The 18,193-nt window shown below is 43.0% G+C and overlaps 1 protein-coding gene and 1 long non-coding RNA gene across 3 annotated transcripts in view; both read left to right on the top strand.

The window, feature by feature from the left end:
- MARCHF5 (membrane associated ring-CH-type finger 5) overlaps positions 1 to 18,193 on the top strand; it is a 333,575-nt gene that overhangs the window by 187,539 nt on the left and 127,843 nt on the right. For both annotated transcript variants that reach the window (XM_085892587.1, XM_085892592.1), the window contains exon 3: positions 11,428 to 11,558. In XM_085892587.1, the coding sequence (XP_085748713.1) occupies positions 11,428 to 11,558 (131 nt within the window). The remainder of the gene's footprint in view (positions 1 to 11,427; positions 11,559 to 18,193) is intronic.
- On the top strand, positions 3,505 to 11,421 carry LOC147035018 (uncharacterized). The gene is made up of 4 exons (XR_015061051.1): positions 3,505 to 6,848; positions 6,994 to 7,033; positions 7,181 to 7,310; positions 9,177 to 11,421. It is a non-coding gene; the product is annotated as an uncharacterized LOC147035018 (long non-coding RNA).

Genomic DNA, 18,193 nt, shown 5'->3' with positions numbered 1-18,193 from the left:
ATTTGTACAATTTTTTTGCCACCTACTCCCCTCTCTGTCCCTTTCTGACTGTTGATCCGCCACATTTGTCATTTATGTCTTCCAATGACCCTTGATTTCTGGAGGTTGGGGTAGGGGGAGAATGCATGCATGTATAAATTGGTGCTGCTTTCAAGGTAGCGTATCGGAGAAGGTGATGACCCAAATGCTGGATCCTGAAATCCACAGTGAAAATTAAAGAACAGCAATGCATGACAAACTGTGGGTGTTACCAGAACTTGAATTTAATTTCAACAAAGAAATTGGCATGTGGAGAAAGAAGTCATTTGTGATATTTATGGGACACAGAGCATCTACTGCATATTGTTTAAATAGGTTGGATTTTGACTTCGGATACTGTTCATCTGTTGATTTTTGAATTTGTCCTGAATGTAGTTTGAGATATTGTTCATGAGGTGCAAATTGTCATGTGGATTTTTGCTTGGCATGGCACTTAGGAAGGAATTGTTCATAAGCACAGCACACACAGGTCAGACAGACCGCGCCATCCTGCAGCAGAGCATGGTGGGATCGTGTTGTTGAAAGGTTGTGCAGTGATCCATGCTGTTTTGTTCATTTCAATGGACTGGAAGAAAAAAGTGTTCATAACAACACCTTGCATTTCTTAGGTGTTAAGAACAAATGAAATGTGGAAGATCACCTTTGGAAAGCAACTTTCCTTGCTCTCTTTTTTGCACAACTTAAAATCATCGCTAAATTTTTTTTTTCGGAAAGACGGTGTCACTTATTGTTTTGACTCAATATTTTGGGCTTGCACTTAAATTGCCTTTTTGCTTTCTGGATCCTCCTTGTAACTACGTTCATTATTATTATTACTACGAGGAAATACTGGATCCCGATTATTATGTTGCTTTGCTGATGGGAATACTAAGAGAGGGTAGCGGAAGGGGGGGAGGGGTTGGGAAGAGACAGAGGGAGGGGTGGGGGTGAGACAGAGGGAGGGGTAGGGGTGAGACGGAGGGGTGAGAGAGAGAGGGGGGAATATATATATATATATATATATATATATATATATATATATATGTATAGAGAGAGAGAGAGGTGGGGAGAGAAAGAGGTGGGGAGAGAGAGAGAGGTGTGGAGAGAGAGAGAGGTGGGGAGAGAGAGAGAGGGGGGGAGAGAGAGAGAGGTGGGGAGAGAGAGAGAGAGAGAGAGAGAGAGAGAGAGAGAGAGAGAGAGAGAGAGAGAGAGAGAGAGGTGTTGAGAGAGAGAGAGAGAGAGAGAGAGAGAGAGAGAGAGAGAGAGAGATAGAGAGATAGAGAGATAGAGAGATAGAGAGAGCGAGAGAGAGAGGTGGGGGAGAGAGAGAGAGAGAGAGCGAGAGAGAGAGGTGGGGGAGAGAGCGAGAGAGAGAGGTGGGGGAGAGAGAGAGAGAGAGAGAGAGAGAGAGAGAGAGAGAGAGAGAGAGAGAGAGAGAGAGAGAGAGAGGTAGAGGTAGAGGTAGAGGTAGAGGTAGAGGGAGTTGAGAGAGTAGAGAGGGGGAGCAAGGGGGAGCGAGGAGGGGTCCATTTCCACATTGACACTCTGGACGTGTCCAGTTGACTCCGGATGGTGTTTAATATGACTCTCCTGGCTTGGCAAGTGATTCACAATCAGTTTCTTACAAACACGACCCAGAGACACCCAGAATGTCAAACAATGTCCGAATTAGACAAATGAACACTTTTATTTACAAGTTGGAACTGCTGCTAAAGTCAATTCTACAGTTTAAATATTGACATTTGGCTCAGGTGAAGAGATTCTGGAGCTTACCGCATGTGTAGAATCTAAATATAACCATGAACACGCTGAGATGCCTAGAATGTCAAACAATGCCCGAATTGGACAAATGAACACTTTTTTTTCATAGTCGGAACTGTACTGCTGCTTAAGGCCCGGTCACACCTTGACGTTTTAGCCAACGTATGCCGATTTTTGAATTTTTTTTCTAAAACGCTGGCACACGTTGAATACGTTATGGGTAAGTTTTGATAACATTAGAGCACGCTGAAAAACACTGCCATACGTCGTTGTACGCTGGCTTTAAACGTTGTACTTTTTGGTTGTCCTCAAATTTTTTCATGCTTGAAATTTCACGACGTATGCCGGCGTATGACTCACACGTTCAGCTACGCTGGCCACAAGTTGTATGCACGGTCTGCGATCGTTGACAGACGTCAACACATGCTACTTGTAAGTTAATCATAAGTTGAGACACGCCGAGGTAATGTTTAGCGTACCCGAAACTTATTTCTAACCTATGATTAACGTGTTGTTTGCACGTTACGCGATCGTTGCCACACATCGACAGACGTTACTTTTAAGTTACTCATAGGCTGAAAGACGTCCGTACAATGGATCGTCCTTGCGTCTCAGCGTCCACAGCCACGGCCACGGCCAGGACACTTATTTGCAGCATTCTTCAAACTTTTCTTCGGCATGACGAGGATGTTCACACTTCGATGTCGAGCTTGGCTATGATTCCAATTGTCCATCGGCAGCGTCTAGTTAAAATAGTCGAGTTTGAGCGTTTTAACACGTTCAGAAGAAACGCTTCAAATTTCAAAACCCCAGCGTCTAAAAACAAAGGCGAGTGACAGCAATTTAAATCGTTCATTGTAAACAATGAAAATAGCTGAGTGGTACCATTTAAAAGTCGTTGAGTGTAAAAAAAATCCAATTGTTGAGCGCAAGCGTCTACTTTCAATAGTGGAGATGCAGCCATTTAAATCGTTGAGTGGCAGCCTATGAATAGCAAACCCCACATCACCGGCAAAGATAAACTGCCGCACGATATGGATAAGTTAGGCTATCGTTGGGCATAGTTTGTGAACGCCGGCTTCATGATAATTATTCGTTGGTATATCGTATCTATAAGTAATCAAAGCGCTTTATGCACATTATTAGTTCATTGTGCATTTGTCCAACCTGTTATGAATAGACCTAAATCGTAAAAACAAGCTATAGCTCATTGTTGAAAAAGCCCCATTAAAAAATTAGCCGCGAAGAACTTCGAACAATGGTGAAAAGATGTCTCCTACCCGTGGACACGTGGACGCAAGGCCGATCCATCATAACCCACACCCTCCCCCTCACACTCACCTACTACTGCCAACATGAACAAACTACTAATACTAATACTAATACTAATACTGATACTGATACTGTTACTGCTGACATGGACATCGACTCAAAAAGGACTCGAAAACACTGTTGGGTTCCCCTTTTATGAGCAGCATTTTGATATACCAATTCCCAAAACCGCTGGGAACACGTCTTTATATGTCAGTTGTAAGTTAGAAACACGTTCATTTTTTTTTTTGTCAACCGGAAGACGTCATTGGAATACGTCTACATACGTCGATGTGTGTTGGGACTACGTAAAGAATTGGTTCAAAGCACGTCAAACATAAGTTAGAAATAAGTTTCGCGTAAAAAAGACATTACCGCGACGTGTTTCGACTTATGAGTAGCTTATAAGTAGCCTTTATGGACGTGTGTAAGCGTCCACATATCATGTGTAAAACTTATCCCCATCGCATGCGGAACGTGTGTCATACGCCGAGTACGTCGTAAAATTTTGAACATGTTTAAAATTTCTTGACGTGCTCTACTTACTATGACGTATGATAGCGTACTTTAGCGTTGTACTCACGTATACCAAACTTACTCATACCGTATTTGATGTGCCCCAACGTTTTAGACACATTTTTCTTAGGTCGGCATACGATGGCAAGATCGCCAAGGTGTGACCGCGATGTTGACACTTCCATTTCTACGGCAGTTATGATTCGAATCGTTGTGCGTCAGCCTTTTAATAGGCTACGTCACGACATCGTCGGCGATGCGTGCAACGCGCTATGCATAAGTTAGACTATCGTTGGGCATCGGTTGTGTCGGCCGACAACAGGTTCAGCATTCGTTGGTATAAGTTATCTATAACACAACGAAACGTTCTGTGTCCGTTACCAATGCGTTATACATAAGACCAAGTTGCTATGAATACGTCCGAATCTTTAAAAAGAAACATCAAAAGTTCAATGTAAGCCAGCGTTTTACATACATTTTAATACGTTGCCATCGCTGGCTAAAACGTCAAGGTGTGACCGTGCCTTTAGGTCAATTATGAAGTTTAATTTTTGAAATTTTACCCAGGTTAAGAGATTCTCGAGCTTATTGCACTAGCAGAAATTAAATTAAGCCATGGACACTGGTGTTTCCGGGTGTTTGTATGAATTGCGATGTATCCAGCAGTTTGTGGGTATGAAGATGAGACTTTCGATGGATGATATGAGTGTGGAAAGTGAAAAAAAAAATTGAGCACTTCATCATTAAGAAACTGTTGCAGTCTGTTCCAAATCAAGGTATTGTTGAGCAGCTCCCCCCAATTAATTAATTATCTTCAAAAGGCATATTTTAATTAACCCAAACACCCATTTTCACTCTTGCACTTACGTGGAGTTCCCTTAGTATGCCTGCAAAGTTTCAGGCTGCTAGGTTTAATGGTTTTGGAGTTATGGAGGACACACGCATGCACACACAAGTCGCACACACACGCGCGTTCACACACACTGACATTTATTATTATAGATTATTACCTCTGCCACCAAATGTGGATGGAGGTTACATTTTCACCCCTGTCTGTCTGTCTGTCTGTCTGATGACGAAACTTGGTGGACAGGTTTAGTGTGACAAGGACAAAATGATTAGATTTTGGTGAAGATCCGGATACTAGAATTTTTCATGTGATTCTTCACCATTGAGGGATGGGTCCAAAAACTATGTCGAGCTTGATATTTCCAAAGGTTGTGGACAAGTTATGACATAACTTGGTGGATTAATTGGTCAGGTGACAAGACCAAGCTGATTTGATTTTGTTTCAGGTCCGGATCCAGATCCGGCCAATCAATGGGATACAAAACGAAAACTGTTCAGCCTGGTGGAGGTTCCCGCTCTACCGATTGCCGTTCTAGTTGTGTTGTGAAATGACTTCATTTTCTGCATTGTACATTTCTGCATAAAACGCATCAGTATTTGGATCTTTGCAGAAAGCATCGGTGCATCCTTGTTGCAGTAAATATAAAAGAAAAACAAATGCAATTGGAGCACAATATACGTAATGCGAATTGGACTCGTACCTGCTTTGGAGTTGGACTCGGATTATTACAGGGGTGAACAAAGGTAATAAATAAATTACCTTGGCAAGCCAAAAGAGAATATGAGAGATATGGCCAAGAATGTTCGACACAATCGCAAGGCATTATTTAAATGCGATCCGATGTACGTATTGTTGTATTGTGTTATGTATTGTTGGTTCGGCTGATGCAGTTTCTCGGCCAGGGTCATGCTGAGCGGTTTGCCATCCCTCTCCCAGCAGTAGTTCTCAATTTAAAATTTGTCCATGGTGCCGGTGGTGGCTCGTCTACTCTTCACAAAGGACACCATGGGATCTTTTGGATCCACCAACTCATGCCGGCAGACGAGATGCCAGTTTAACGTCCATCCGAGGGGACGGCACACACATTGATGAATCAACCTGTCTGTGAAACACCGGGATGACCGTTTATAGCTGGATTGGGATTCAAACCTAGAAGGATTAGAGGTAAGTGTGCGTACGTCTAGGCCATCCTGTCAGCCTTTTATTTAAATACATAATTGTAAAGAGCAAGTTTAAAACAAGTATGGACCCATTGAGGGAGAGCACAGGGAGATTGGTTAGTGTTGAAAGTAAGATGACGGGCTTATGAAATAGGTATTTTCCTTCAGCATTTGTAAGAACAGTCAGGGGAATTACCAGTAGTTGCTAGGATCTATGTCAGAGGTGAGGAGTTTCAGGTAGGAGTGGAAAGCTTAGTGAAGATAATAATTCTGGGGCCATATAATCTGCACCCGGGAGGACTATATTGAGGGAGGTGGCAGAGCAGATAAGCGTTGTGTTTGTGGATATCCTTAACAGATCATTGGAGTCAGGACAGGGACCAGACAGATGATTATCTGTTTTTTTATGATCATTTTCTAATCTCCAATTATAATTGACAGTAAATAGAGACAGTACAATGCCAGGCAGCTACAGGTAAAGTGAATCGGTTTTAGGTTTGTTTGTTTTTTTAAGAGGGATCGGTTGTTTTGCAGGAAAGTGGTGGTAAGGTCTAAACTGGGATGAAATAGGTACCGAGAAGCATTGGGGATAGAGGGGAGCGTGGACATTGGCAGAAGTGGTAGGCATCTGGTATGGAAATGATTGTATACCTGTATCCTGATTGCGACGTCCGCAAGGTGTCATCAAAAAGTGAATGTGCTGTCAGTGTTTGTTCATTCCTCATCCTACAACCAACCCACTCAACCCCCAACCCCCTCTGCCCACACCCTCCCAAACACCCAGGTGATGTCCCCATGCCTGTCCCAATGTCATTCTCCCCACTTCTCTCCCACCCCCACTTTTCCCAATGAAATTGAGTCATTAAACCGATGGATTGAATTAATGCATCTCCGGGTCTGAGGGTATTGGACATTGATTTTTTGTTTTTACCAGCCACCATGAAGCTCATCAAAGCGGAGTTTTCCGCACCGGATCTTTCCTGCCTTTCTGTTATCTTTTCATCCCAGTGTTGTGTTTTTAACCCATTCGCATGTCCTACCTCCCCCTCCCACCCACCCCACCTCAACCTTCACCCCTTCTATCCATCTTTTTTCCACTCTTCTAGTCCATTCTGTGTTCTAGCTCCTACATGAGCCTCGACTTCCTAAAAGAACAAAAAAAAAAAAAGTGATGTTGATAAAGCGGAGGCATGATGGGCCAAATTGGCTTCTCCTGTGTTCAAGTTTCTTGCGTATCCTTGTGAGTGTTGAATATTTCCCTTGCATTGATAAAAAGAGTGAATTTGTTGTTATTGATGTTACCGTCATTATAACTTGGGATATTAATGATGTCATTATAACATTAAAACACATGTGCCTCCTTTACTGAACACTCAGCTCGTTCGTGTGCATTGATTTGCCCTTACCCATCAGTCAGGTGTGAAAATGTTTCTTTTTTTTTCCTCTGACCTTGAATGGTGTAAGAGTGGGATGAAATGTTGGTGCAGGCAATATGTGCAAGCATGCTTTTTTGGGATAAAATAAACGACCTGCGTGAGGATTTTTTTTTTTCCCTCTTCACAAGTTTGCGGGTGAACCCAGCATGACCTTGTTTTTGAGAAACCCTTCATCCATTGGCTGCTGCCATGCAGGGTGCAGCCGGTGCTGCGGCGCCATTGGACGCACGAGCAATAAGCCATTGTGATGCATTGCAAGTAAGTGCTGACAAACAGGAGCTCCAAACCGCTTACCTCCCTCAATCCTTGCCCAAAACCATGTCCTCTCGTATCCTCCAACATGCTTTATTTGCCGGGCACACTGTAAGCTCTCCCAAGTGCCTCATGTCATTAATTTTCTATCCGTGCACAGTTAATTGTTTGCTGCGTTGTTCCAAAATAATGTGATCCATTAGTCATCGTATTCCAAAACCGAAATGAGTCGATGGCTGGAGGACTGCGTCGTGCTTGTTTTTAAGGCAGCTGTTGATATTTTAGATACGATGCCATGCTTGTTGTCACGAAAAACCACAGCAATTGGAAACCGAACTGTTTTGAGGATGTTTTTCCTCTCATCTCGATGATGCTGCACTTCATCTTGCACTAAACGACGCACCGTCCACAAAAGACAGACCGACCGAGGCGTGTGGATTTGCGTGCTGCGGTCGTTATTGCAGTTTACCTTCTCAAAAGGTTCCAAGTCCCAGGATCACTGCGAACGGACATTTCTGGCCACCAAATGCCAGTTTGTTTTGAAAGCTCCCATCGGATGGAGACTCCAGATTAATTTTGTCCTGATTATCGTGAGAAGTTTGTCACCAATCGTATTTGTTTTGTTTTGGTGACTGCTGCTCTCTGCGTGCTCTTTGTGGTGGTCACAGACGGTGTTGAACGTTTGAGATAGACAGTAAGTGTACTTGTTGCTGTACACGATTTATTACCCTTGGCTGCAATTGTGCACTGTGCGCAGACCTCAATATCTCACTCAGTGTTTGTGTGTATTTTCAATCTCACTGACAAAGAATGAAGAAAGGCAAAATTTAATGAAACATTGCTAACTCAATTAAGTTTCATTCTGTGTGGTGGGAGTCATTGGAAAGGAAAATATGGGATGGTGGGGAGGGGAACGAGAGGGAGTGCAGGTGGCTTTGGCAATAAGCTTCTGGAGTGAGGGTTGGGGCTGCATCTTGCATTGCCTCCAGAAATTCTGAGCTGCGGCTGGTGAAATCGAAATTTCCTGCACGTGGCAGCAAAGTCGCGATGAATCACATGCTCACGCAACTCCCATTGGGTGACCTTTTGAGAGCCATTCCACTCGGTAGCTGCAAATATTTTGAGTGTGTGTGTCTATATACATACTGCACATATATATATATATATATATATATTATGCATACATCTATACTCTGATTCAGTTTATTGGCAAGGGTTATACTTGGTGGTTTGCCATTGCCTTCCCAGCAGTAGTTTGGACAGGAATTTTGTAATTTGTTCGTGGTGCCAGCAATAGCTCGCCGAGTCTTCGTGAAGGACACCGTGGGGCCCTTTAACATCCACCAACTAATGCAGGCAGATGGGACGCACATTTAATGTCCGCTCAAGGGATGGTCTCGCACATTGATGAATCACCCTGCCTGTGAAACACTGGAATGACAGCGTAAAGCTGGGTCAAGATTCAAACCCTGGCTACACAGCTCACAGCTTAGGGGAGAGTGCGCATACCTCTAGTCTAGGCCATGCTGCCAGCCTACACACACACGCACACACACACACACACACACACACACACACACACACACACACACACGCACGCACGCACGCACGCACGCACGCACGCACGCACACGCACACACACGCACACACACCTTTTTTTTTTTAAACCGTACTGTTCCACATTGATGGTTTCCTGCTTTTTGCACACCATACCACCGAGAATGAGCGGTGTGGTCTGCGTTGAGCATGGACTTATCATCTGAAACTATCAATTCTAATCTGGATGAGACAGAAGATCGGAAAAGTTTTGGCTGTGGAGATTTTAGAATCTCAATGACCTCCTTGGATCAATTACATCCTCGCCCTTTGCAGCGGAGAGTCCCTGGAGAAGCCTGTTTCATTGAAGCCACTTGACCTTCAAGACACATGAGTGACAAGATGAAAATTTTAAACTTTTCCTTTTCACCCTCCTTGTTTTGTTTTTTTTGGGGTCATGGGGAGGGGGTTGGGAATCACTCGACGGAAGCACATTTGTTAAGGCAAAGGATTCAAAATGTTCCTTGTTGTGGAACAGTTCTGTTTCATTTAATTATCTTGCCAAAGCAAGATGTGTTACTCGATCGGTTTGTTTGTTTTTTTTGTTTATATATTTATATATTTGTCTGTTACAATTGATTTTCAACTTTCAACTTGCTCTCTAAGTCACAGTTCGAAAGCAATGGCTCTCAAACTTGACATGTATACTCGTGAGCGCAGTAGCTTTCGACGCCCAAAATTTCGAAGGTCAAGGTCAAAGGTCAAGGTCACCAGAAGGTCAAACATCAAAATCAATGAAATCCTTAGCTTTTGAGTAAATTTTATCGGATCATCTCCAAACTTGGTGGATATATAGCATATCGATAGGCGCTCAGCTGATTAGTTTTTGGTGGCGATCGGCCTTGACCTTCACGGTTAGCGCCTTCGGTCGAGGTTGACCTTCATGAAGGTCATTTTTAAATTTTTGACTAACAATATCGAGTAGTACCTCAAATTGAAGCCCGAGAAGAGTGTTTCTCAGATATATAAAAATTTCGTCGTTATGTCATTTGATGACGTCATGACGAAAAAACTGATTTTTCATTAAAAAAAAAAATGAAACTCTCAAATCAAGGTCTTTTGGCAAGATAACCTTTGGCCTTAGGCCAAGGTACGGTTTTTTTTATTTGCCTTTTTGTGCTCCAGAATGGTTTTCGAGAAATCGAAAGCTTCCCGTTAAAACGGTGCTAGCGGTAAAAAATGCAAGTGTAAATTTCTGATTTCATTTGTACAGTTTGAGACAAACATGATCTGTGCGGTTTATCATATCGTCCTCTCTGCTGGAAGTCGTAATAACGGCTGGAAGAGTCGTGTTCTGGGCATGCTAATTACTTGGGTGCCTGATCCAAGCAACCGTAAACGGTACATAACATTCTGTAGAATTTGGAAATGCCAACACTTGAAGCAACAGATGCGTGGTGTGACCTCACGCTTGTTAAACAGCCCCATTGCTTCTCATTGGGACCGTCTTCATATATTTTAAAAAGCATTAAAACTCGTATCTGGATCAGGATCTTCACCAAAATCTAATCAATTTGTCCTTGTCACATGTGTAACCTGTCCATCAAGTTTCGTCCGAATCTGTCCACAACATTTTTGAGATATCCTGCTCACAGACAGACAGACAGACAGACAGACAGACAGACAGACAGGGGTGAAAACATGACCTCCATCCACGAAGAATTTCCTCAACTTTACTACCCCCCCCCCCTCCCGGCCACCTCTATCTCTGCGTACATATGTACACGACCTCTCTCTCCACGCACACTTTGCACGTGATCGGGCTAAGTTGCGAAACAACACCGGTCACAAATGTGACTCTTTCCCTGCTGTAGTTGAAAGCATATATATGAAGGTCAAACAGGAAATCTCCTTAACGCCGGGAATTTGGCAAAACCGACTGTACGGTACTCTGCTCGTGGAATTGCCACTTCCATTTTCTAAGGGTACTGTCTGCAATGTTGTAGATGTGTTGAGGCCAACATTGATGGCGAATATAAAGTGTTTTCCACCCACAACATGACCTTGGTGCAACAGGGAATTTTTTTTTTGTAATCTCATCCAGTCTGTGCACATGGCCTATCACAGTTACCTTGGAGATCGCAACATTGATTGATTGAAGGAAGATCAGGCGGTTCCAGGTTGTGCAGATGTTCGCTATAAATCATTCGGAAGGTACAAGGGCTGTTCAAAAAGTTCGACAAAACTGATGCAGTCGTCCAAGATGCCACTGGTTTTAAATTATCACTATATCAGCAGATATAAATCGAATATATACATATATTGGATGTCCTACTTCTTGCTGTAGATGCATGACATAATTCGTTCGACATTGAATTGATACGACAAGATTGTTTTGGCTTCCTGCTGTATTGAACTTTCTGTAATTCGTCCAGTTTGGAGATGTCTTTCTAAAGGATCGAAGTACAGGACGTATTTATTTGAAAATTGTATTACAGTATCGATCTACCATGGCAGTCGGTATGAGTGAATCCCTGTTTAGTATGCAAGCATTGTGCTAAATTGTCAGTTGTCTGTTTCTCCGCAGGTCGCGTGGTGTACGTGTTGGACATTGTCGACAGGGTAATCTATAAAGCCTGCCCGTTTGCTGCAGCAGGCATCATGGTTGGATCCATATACTGGACAGCAGTGACTTATGGAGCAGTCACTGTCATGCAGGTAATCTTTAGTTCCTTTTTATATGCATGCTCTGACATATTGCACATTGTGGAACTGTTTTGTTACTGTAATTAGTTTTTGCATTGCTGTAATTTTCTGACCCCTGACCTAACTCTGGTGTTTTTTTTTTTTTGTCTTCTGCCACCGGACTCAAATCAGCCCCTTTGTTTTCCACTATCTCTGACCCCTTTGGCTTCAGCGATGTATATCTTCCTCATGTCCTCCTAACTCCCCTCCGTACCCCCACCCTCTCTGACATTGGGAGACAGGCCTCCAGGGCCAAACGACATTAACATATAATGTGAATGGATCTTCTGATGCTCTTGCAGCGATTTGCCGTCATCCATCATCCATCTATAACGTCTTCCAACCCGTTCGGCATTCTCGGATGCTGTAGTCATGTTGTCGACTTGCTCGACCAAAATGTCCAAGAGTTGTTTTGATTATGAATGCTCTCGAGACATCATGGGACATTGAAGGGCTTGAACAGCATTCGTTTTTAGAATGTTTTTTTTTTGTTGTTCAGTACGGTTTGTCGTTGGCAAACGCGCGTTTTTCTTTGGAAAAGGTCTTCACCATTACAATTCTTCATAAGATGAGACAATGTATACCATTGGCCAGAGAAGAATGCAAATGATGAAATGATAGGCTGGAAAATGGATTCCCATTATCATGCAGCATTCCCTGATAAGGATCGGGTGAGTTGTATTTAAAAGCATTTCCCAATCCATACCATCAATGACCTTCGGCGATACCTGTCCTGTGCTGTTGGAAAGCATCCCTTCTTCATGACATCGCCACACTCCAATTTTCCTACCTGTGAGATCCAGGCCAAAGCTTTCCTTGTGAGACAACATTACAGCAACCTAGTTGTTGTTTTATCCACCAACCTACGACCTTCGTATTTTGAGAAATTTTGCATAATTTTTTATGGAGGGTCTCGGGTCATCATGTACTTCCACCCGAAGTCTGTTCTGAACGGTATAATCAGGTGCAAATGCTGTTGTCAAGGTGCTGTCGTTGAAGGCTCAATGTGATAAACTAATTATAAAAAAAAAACATTGCTCACTCGAAATGGGCCGGGTCCTCTTTATACTTCTTTCCTCATACCAACTAAACAATCTGCCGTTAATCCTCGTTTCTGGACATAATACCTCTTGTGCATCCAACTTGGAGGATACGGAGAACACACTTGGAGTGGTGTTTCAGACATGCTTAACTACGTCTGCAGCTACTGCATATTTACTTGAACAGGAGGTTTTCAATGCACGTGATGCAATTTGCTTCCATGTTTTCAGTTGTGTGCACCCTCATGTTTTAAGGCAAAAGCATTAGACGTGGGTGGATAAGGATTTTTGTCATTTATAAGAGCACATTTCAGCAAGGTCATCACACGTTCTCAAATAACAATGCGCAAGGCATTTCATAATAGCGCACGTTTTCATCGAATATCCTGAACTGTGCTTCGATAGAACAATACACGTTTACCAGGTCATCCGATGGGTTTATCTGACCAGCTCGTGTGATGAGGCTCCGAACACAAGACTACGTGTCACTGAAAGAATGCTGCACTAAAATATACCGGAATAGTGACAACGAGACTTTTTCAATTGTTTGAGACAAGTAAAGTATCAATAAGTAGTCTTTATTCACCTTTTATAACTTGTGTGCTTTTATGACCCCCCCCCCCTTCCAGATCCCCATTTTTGGTTTTCATGGACTTTAGTTCGGTGAGCTTATGCAATTGAGCAGTGTCCGTAGATGAGTGAGTGAGTGAGTGAGTCCGTAAACACATGTCATTATCGCTTGAACCAAACACACGATTTTGATGAAACATGGCCATGGGCTTCACATCTGATTCCTAACGAAGGATTATTGACCGCATTGAAATCTGCGCTCATTAAGGAGGTATATGGGGGGATTTTTGACCCCCCCCCAAAAATAGGTATTTTCTCTCTTCGCTGAAACTACACACACAATTTTAATGAAACGACCACAACCTTAATCACCTGTAAATGTGCCAAAGTTTATTCACCATATTAAAAACGAGAAGGGCACTCGGTAGAGCACATACCTCCACCACGCAATGCCTGATCCAATGGAACGTATCGGGCCCAATACATTTTTGAAATATCATGCTATGCAGAACTATATCGTTTTTGGACCGATCTCAATGGTGAAGAATCACTTTAAAAATTCTCGTGTCTGGATCCGGATCTTCACCAAAACCTAATCAGTTTGTCCTTGTTACACACCCAACCTGCCCACAAAATTTCATCCCAATCCTTCTGCAACTTTTTGAGATATCCTGTACACAGACAAACAGATAGACGGGGTGAAAACATAGCCTCCTTCACCGTCGGTGGTGGAGGTACAAATCAGGGTCTGAGGAGGTCTGCGGGTGGTTTGAGTGACTGTTGCTCCTTCAGGGCGTGCAGTCTTGTTTTTTTTTTATTTTGGCATCAGTCTCGTACCTTCTTTCCTCCATTATAGGATCATGCAATATATTACTTGATGTCCAAGACTCAGCACATGTTATTACACCCAAAAGACAGAGGACACGTTACCCCTTTCGAGTTCCGAGAATTTTCCTTCGGTGTTTGATTATATAATGACATACCTTTCAGCAAAACGCAATATAAATAGTCGTGGAACATTTCGTTGCTCATTTTCAGAGCATCATGTCCTAAAGCAACAGCAACTGCAATGGAATGGAGTCGCAACATGGAATGGGAATTGTCTGCAAGAGTGTGAGCACCACCATCATGATTATATCAACAATCCCATCCATGGCCAGCTCGACCAACAGGACGTCATTAACCGTAAAATTGCAGACATCACGATCCCTGACTGTCATTCTGGCATACCATTGAAAATAATCTTAATAGGGAAGAGAACTCTGTGGCGGATTATAATTTGATGAACAGAATTGATTCAATCATCGTCCATGATTGAGATGTCACTGCAATGTCAGTGAACAGTCTATCGAGCCTTGTACACCATGGAACACCACGGAAGAGCAGCCGCGTACTTGCTTTTCATCAACGTGGTCGTTGCTTGCCGTCGAAAGGCTGGTGTAAAGAAGAGGGATTCTGAGGCCTTGAAATGTGAAGCTACTTTCGGTGCGCATTGTTCGAGTTCTGTGGGATCCAGTTGAATGGTATCTGCGGACTCGACCTCAAAATTACTACATGTTCTCAAAAGCTGGTCACTCACATAAGGGTCCAGCGTATGATTAATGCATGGGGAGGTGTGCGACACACACACACACACACACACACACACACACACACACACACACACACACACACACACACACACACACACACACACACTTTGCTTCCTTTTCTGTTGTTAAACTTATAAACTGTATGTGAGCAGCGTAATACGAGCTGATTATGTTCCATTTCCACTCTGCTGGAAGCTACCCCAATTCATCACGATTACATTCCATCATCTCGTTTTTAAAACTCATAAACCAGTTCGACAATCCCCTGCCCGAGTCAGCGTAGTTTTTCTTCTGCTTTTTTTTATTTTATTTTATTTTTTTCTCGTTTCATCTTATGGCAGGAGCATAAAGCTTGCTGTCCTTGCCTTTAGTTTTATGGGCACAACTGATATCCTGGCTGTCATTCTTTTATGACATGATATTGTACAGTTGTCTTTATATCTTTTACACGAAACTACTGTAGTTTGACATCTCCGCCCACCTTGCTGGGTCCCTGCATTTTGTACTGCCTGTGATTTTTCTGCTCTAACTTGTGTATATTGGGGAGTAATGGTAAGGTGGTTTACAGTGGAAATCTTTGTTGTACTACAAGTTAATTAATTTGGGGTTTTATTGAAAAAAATGTTTTTTTTACTCAACTTGGAGACTCAGAGTCGAGTGTGACTTTTTTTTTCTGTCGCTGTTTTTTATGACTATTGTTTCAATATTAACTCAAAATCTCAGGAGGCTGAAAACTTTACAGAATGAAGGACGTGAATATTAACCCACCAATGTTTAAACCTGCAACTTGATGGCAATCTGTTTGAGACATTGGAAAATGGTGCACATTAAATATCATCTCCCTTGAAAATCCTGGTGCTGTTGGCTTAACAGTCGAGGTGGCTGGCTTAAGATCTTAGGGTCATAGGTTTGAGCCCCCGTCGTGCCGTTAAATAACACCAGTTGGGTTGTTTCAGCCTGTCATCCTTCCGAGGTCGGCAAAATGAGTACCGGCCTACCGGAAACACAAGGCGGCACAGGCGCGCTCCCAGCAATGATGCAACCAGCAGCCACAAGCTGCATACGAAATAATAACAATAATAATCTCCCAAGAAAGGGGTATTAAGGTAAATGAGAGTGTGGGATTCCGGGGCAGATGTGAAGATAGATTGGCATGAGAGAAAACCTGTGAAATGGGCGTCTTGTTCTTACTTGTCGGGGTAACGTGAGAATTGAAAATGGTGTACCTCAAGACTTTGAGACTCGGCTCCACATCTAGAAGAAAAACGGTTTAGTTCTTTTTTTTTAAATGTTGGCATTCAGGAAAAGCTCCTTGCCGACTAAATTAAAATTGTCATCGATTAATGGTTTTGGGATGGAGATTGCCAATGATTCTCAGAATAATGAAACGTGGATAAGGAATTTCTTATCCAGACACACACCTCTGCGCTTTCAACCTTTCATCGTGTATTTTTTAAGCTGCTCTGAAAACCTTTATCCGTATGTGGGAAACATTTTCTGTAACAGGTCAAAATGTACACCAATGACGTTTTGTGCTTGCAGAAAAGACTATCTATCTATCTCTCCATCCATCCATCCATCCATCCATTTATTTTCTTATGCAAGATATTTGCTCTTGGAAGAGTGAAATGATGGAGGGTAAGAAAGCAACTTTTTGACAATATGGCCACAGGCAAGGGAAAGAATGAACGGGATAAGAGGAAGGAAATGGTAAACTGGATGTGGGTTCAAATTTTCATTCTTTGTTAATTTGTCCACTTGACATGATGCCATGCCATTCATTAAACTTATCCAAGAACTTCCATTAGCGATGTTGACGTTCGTTTCATATAGCTTTATTCACTTTTTTTTTCTTTTTACAAATGAAATTCCATTCTTAGTTGGTGATAAATGAGATCATGATTACACAAGAAGCGAGAAGGGCACTCGGTAGAGCGTATACCTCTGCCAGGCTGATTAGTTTCCATTTTGTATCCCACTGATAGGTAGGATCTGGATTCGGACCTGAACTAAAATGTAATCGGCTTGTTCTCGTTGCCGAACCAACTCATCCACCAAGTTTCGTCCAAATCCGCTGACAGGATGGCCTAGAGGTATGTACACTCGCCTTTAAGCCGTCTATCCTGGGTTTGAATCCCAACCCAGCTATAAAACGGGTCATCCAGGTGTTTCACAGGCAGGGCGCTTCATCAGTGTGTGTGTGTGCCATCCCTCGGATGGACGCTAACCGGGCGTCCCATCTGCTAGCATTCGTTGATGGACGTTAAAGATCCTGTGGTGTCCTTCGTGAAGAGTAGGTGAGCTATCGCCGGCACCGTGAACAAATTACAAATTCCTACCCGAACCAGCAGAGGGCACAGCCACACCCTCCACCATTGATGCTACCCTCATGAGCCTTGTGCTGCACATTAAACAAGATCATAGGTCATTGACGTGCCATGAAGGTTTTATTTTCTGTTGTTGGTGCCACAACTTCATAAATGGCAGGTTTTTAAAAATCAGTTTTTAATTCAACGTTGTAACTTCTTTAATAGCCTGTTTTTCTCCGACGTCGCAACTTCATCGGCGATAGGTTTTTGTCCAGTGCAGCAATTATGTAAGTCTACAGTGAGCAATTTGGATGTGTGCTCTTGTTTTGTGATGTACTTTTGTTTCTGTGAGGAGAGTGCTCGCATGCCCTTGCTCACTGTGTCCCATGCACCGAGGATGTTTGACCCCTGTCCACTCTCCCCCTACCTTCCTTTATGCACCACCTTCACTGGACATGATTATAAGTGTAGATAACTACAGTATTGTGCCATTTTTACTCTCCCTCTATCCGCCCGAGTCGGTCGGTCCCCCCTTATGCCACCTCCACGCTGCATGGACGTCACCAAGCATCACTCCCATCCACAAGGAGTATGCAAAAAACAGACTCTACCAACCCTAAACCAGTTAGTTTGCTTCCAATTACAAGCAAAGTAATGGAAACCATCAATGTTTCCGATGACAAGTCTTTCCCTGTTTTTAAACAACCCTTGGTTGCCAAGCTGTTTGCCTGTGGCATGGAATGCCGCATTCATTCCTGGATTTCTGACTTCCGCCTCTCACGCAGTGCATGTGTTGTCATCGATGCATCCCACTCCTTCCCTCTCCCAGTGGAGGCTAGAGTTCACCAAGGCAGTGTTTTTGGCCCAGTCTTGTTGCTCATCTATATTAAAGACCTCACCGATGCTTTGAAAAACCTTCTCTTCGTTTTTGGAGATGACTCCACATTGTGTCAAACAGTACTCCATCCTTCTGCTGGGGCAGCTAGGCAGACAGTAAATCCACATCTCCATGCTGATCTGGAAATGATGAGACTAAGGTCTGATAAATGGAACACTTCCTTAAATCCTGGAAAATCTCACTCTGAACCTATCGCTTT

Source organism: Eptatretus burgeri, chromosome 1, assembly GCF_056783735.1.
Source record: "Eptatretus burgeri isolate ZD-2024b chromosome 1, Ebu_testis_v1, whole genome shotgun sequence".
Classification (NCBI taxonomy): Eukaryota; Metazoa; Chordata; class Myxini; order Myxiniformes; family Myxinidae; genus Eptatretus; species Eptatretus burgeri.
This window is presented reverse-complemented; position numbering and strand designations above follow the sequence as displayed.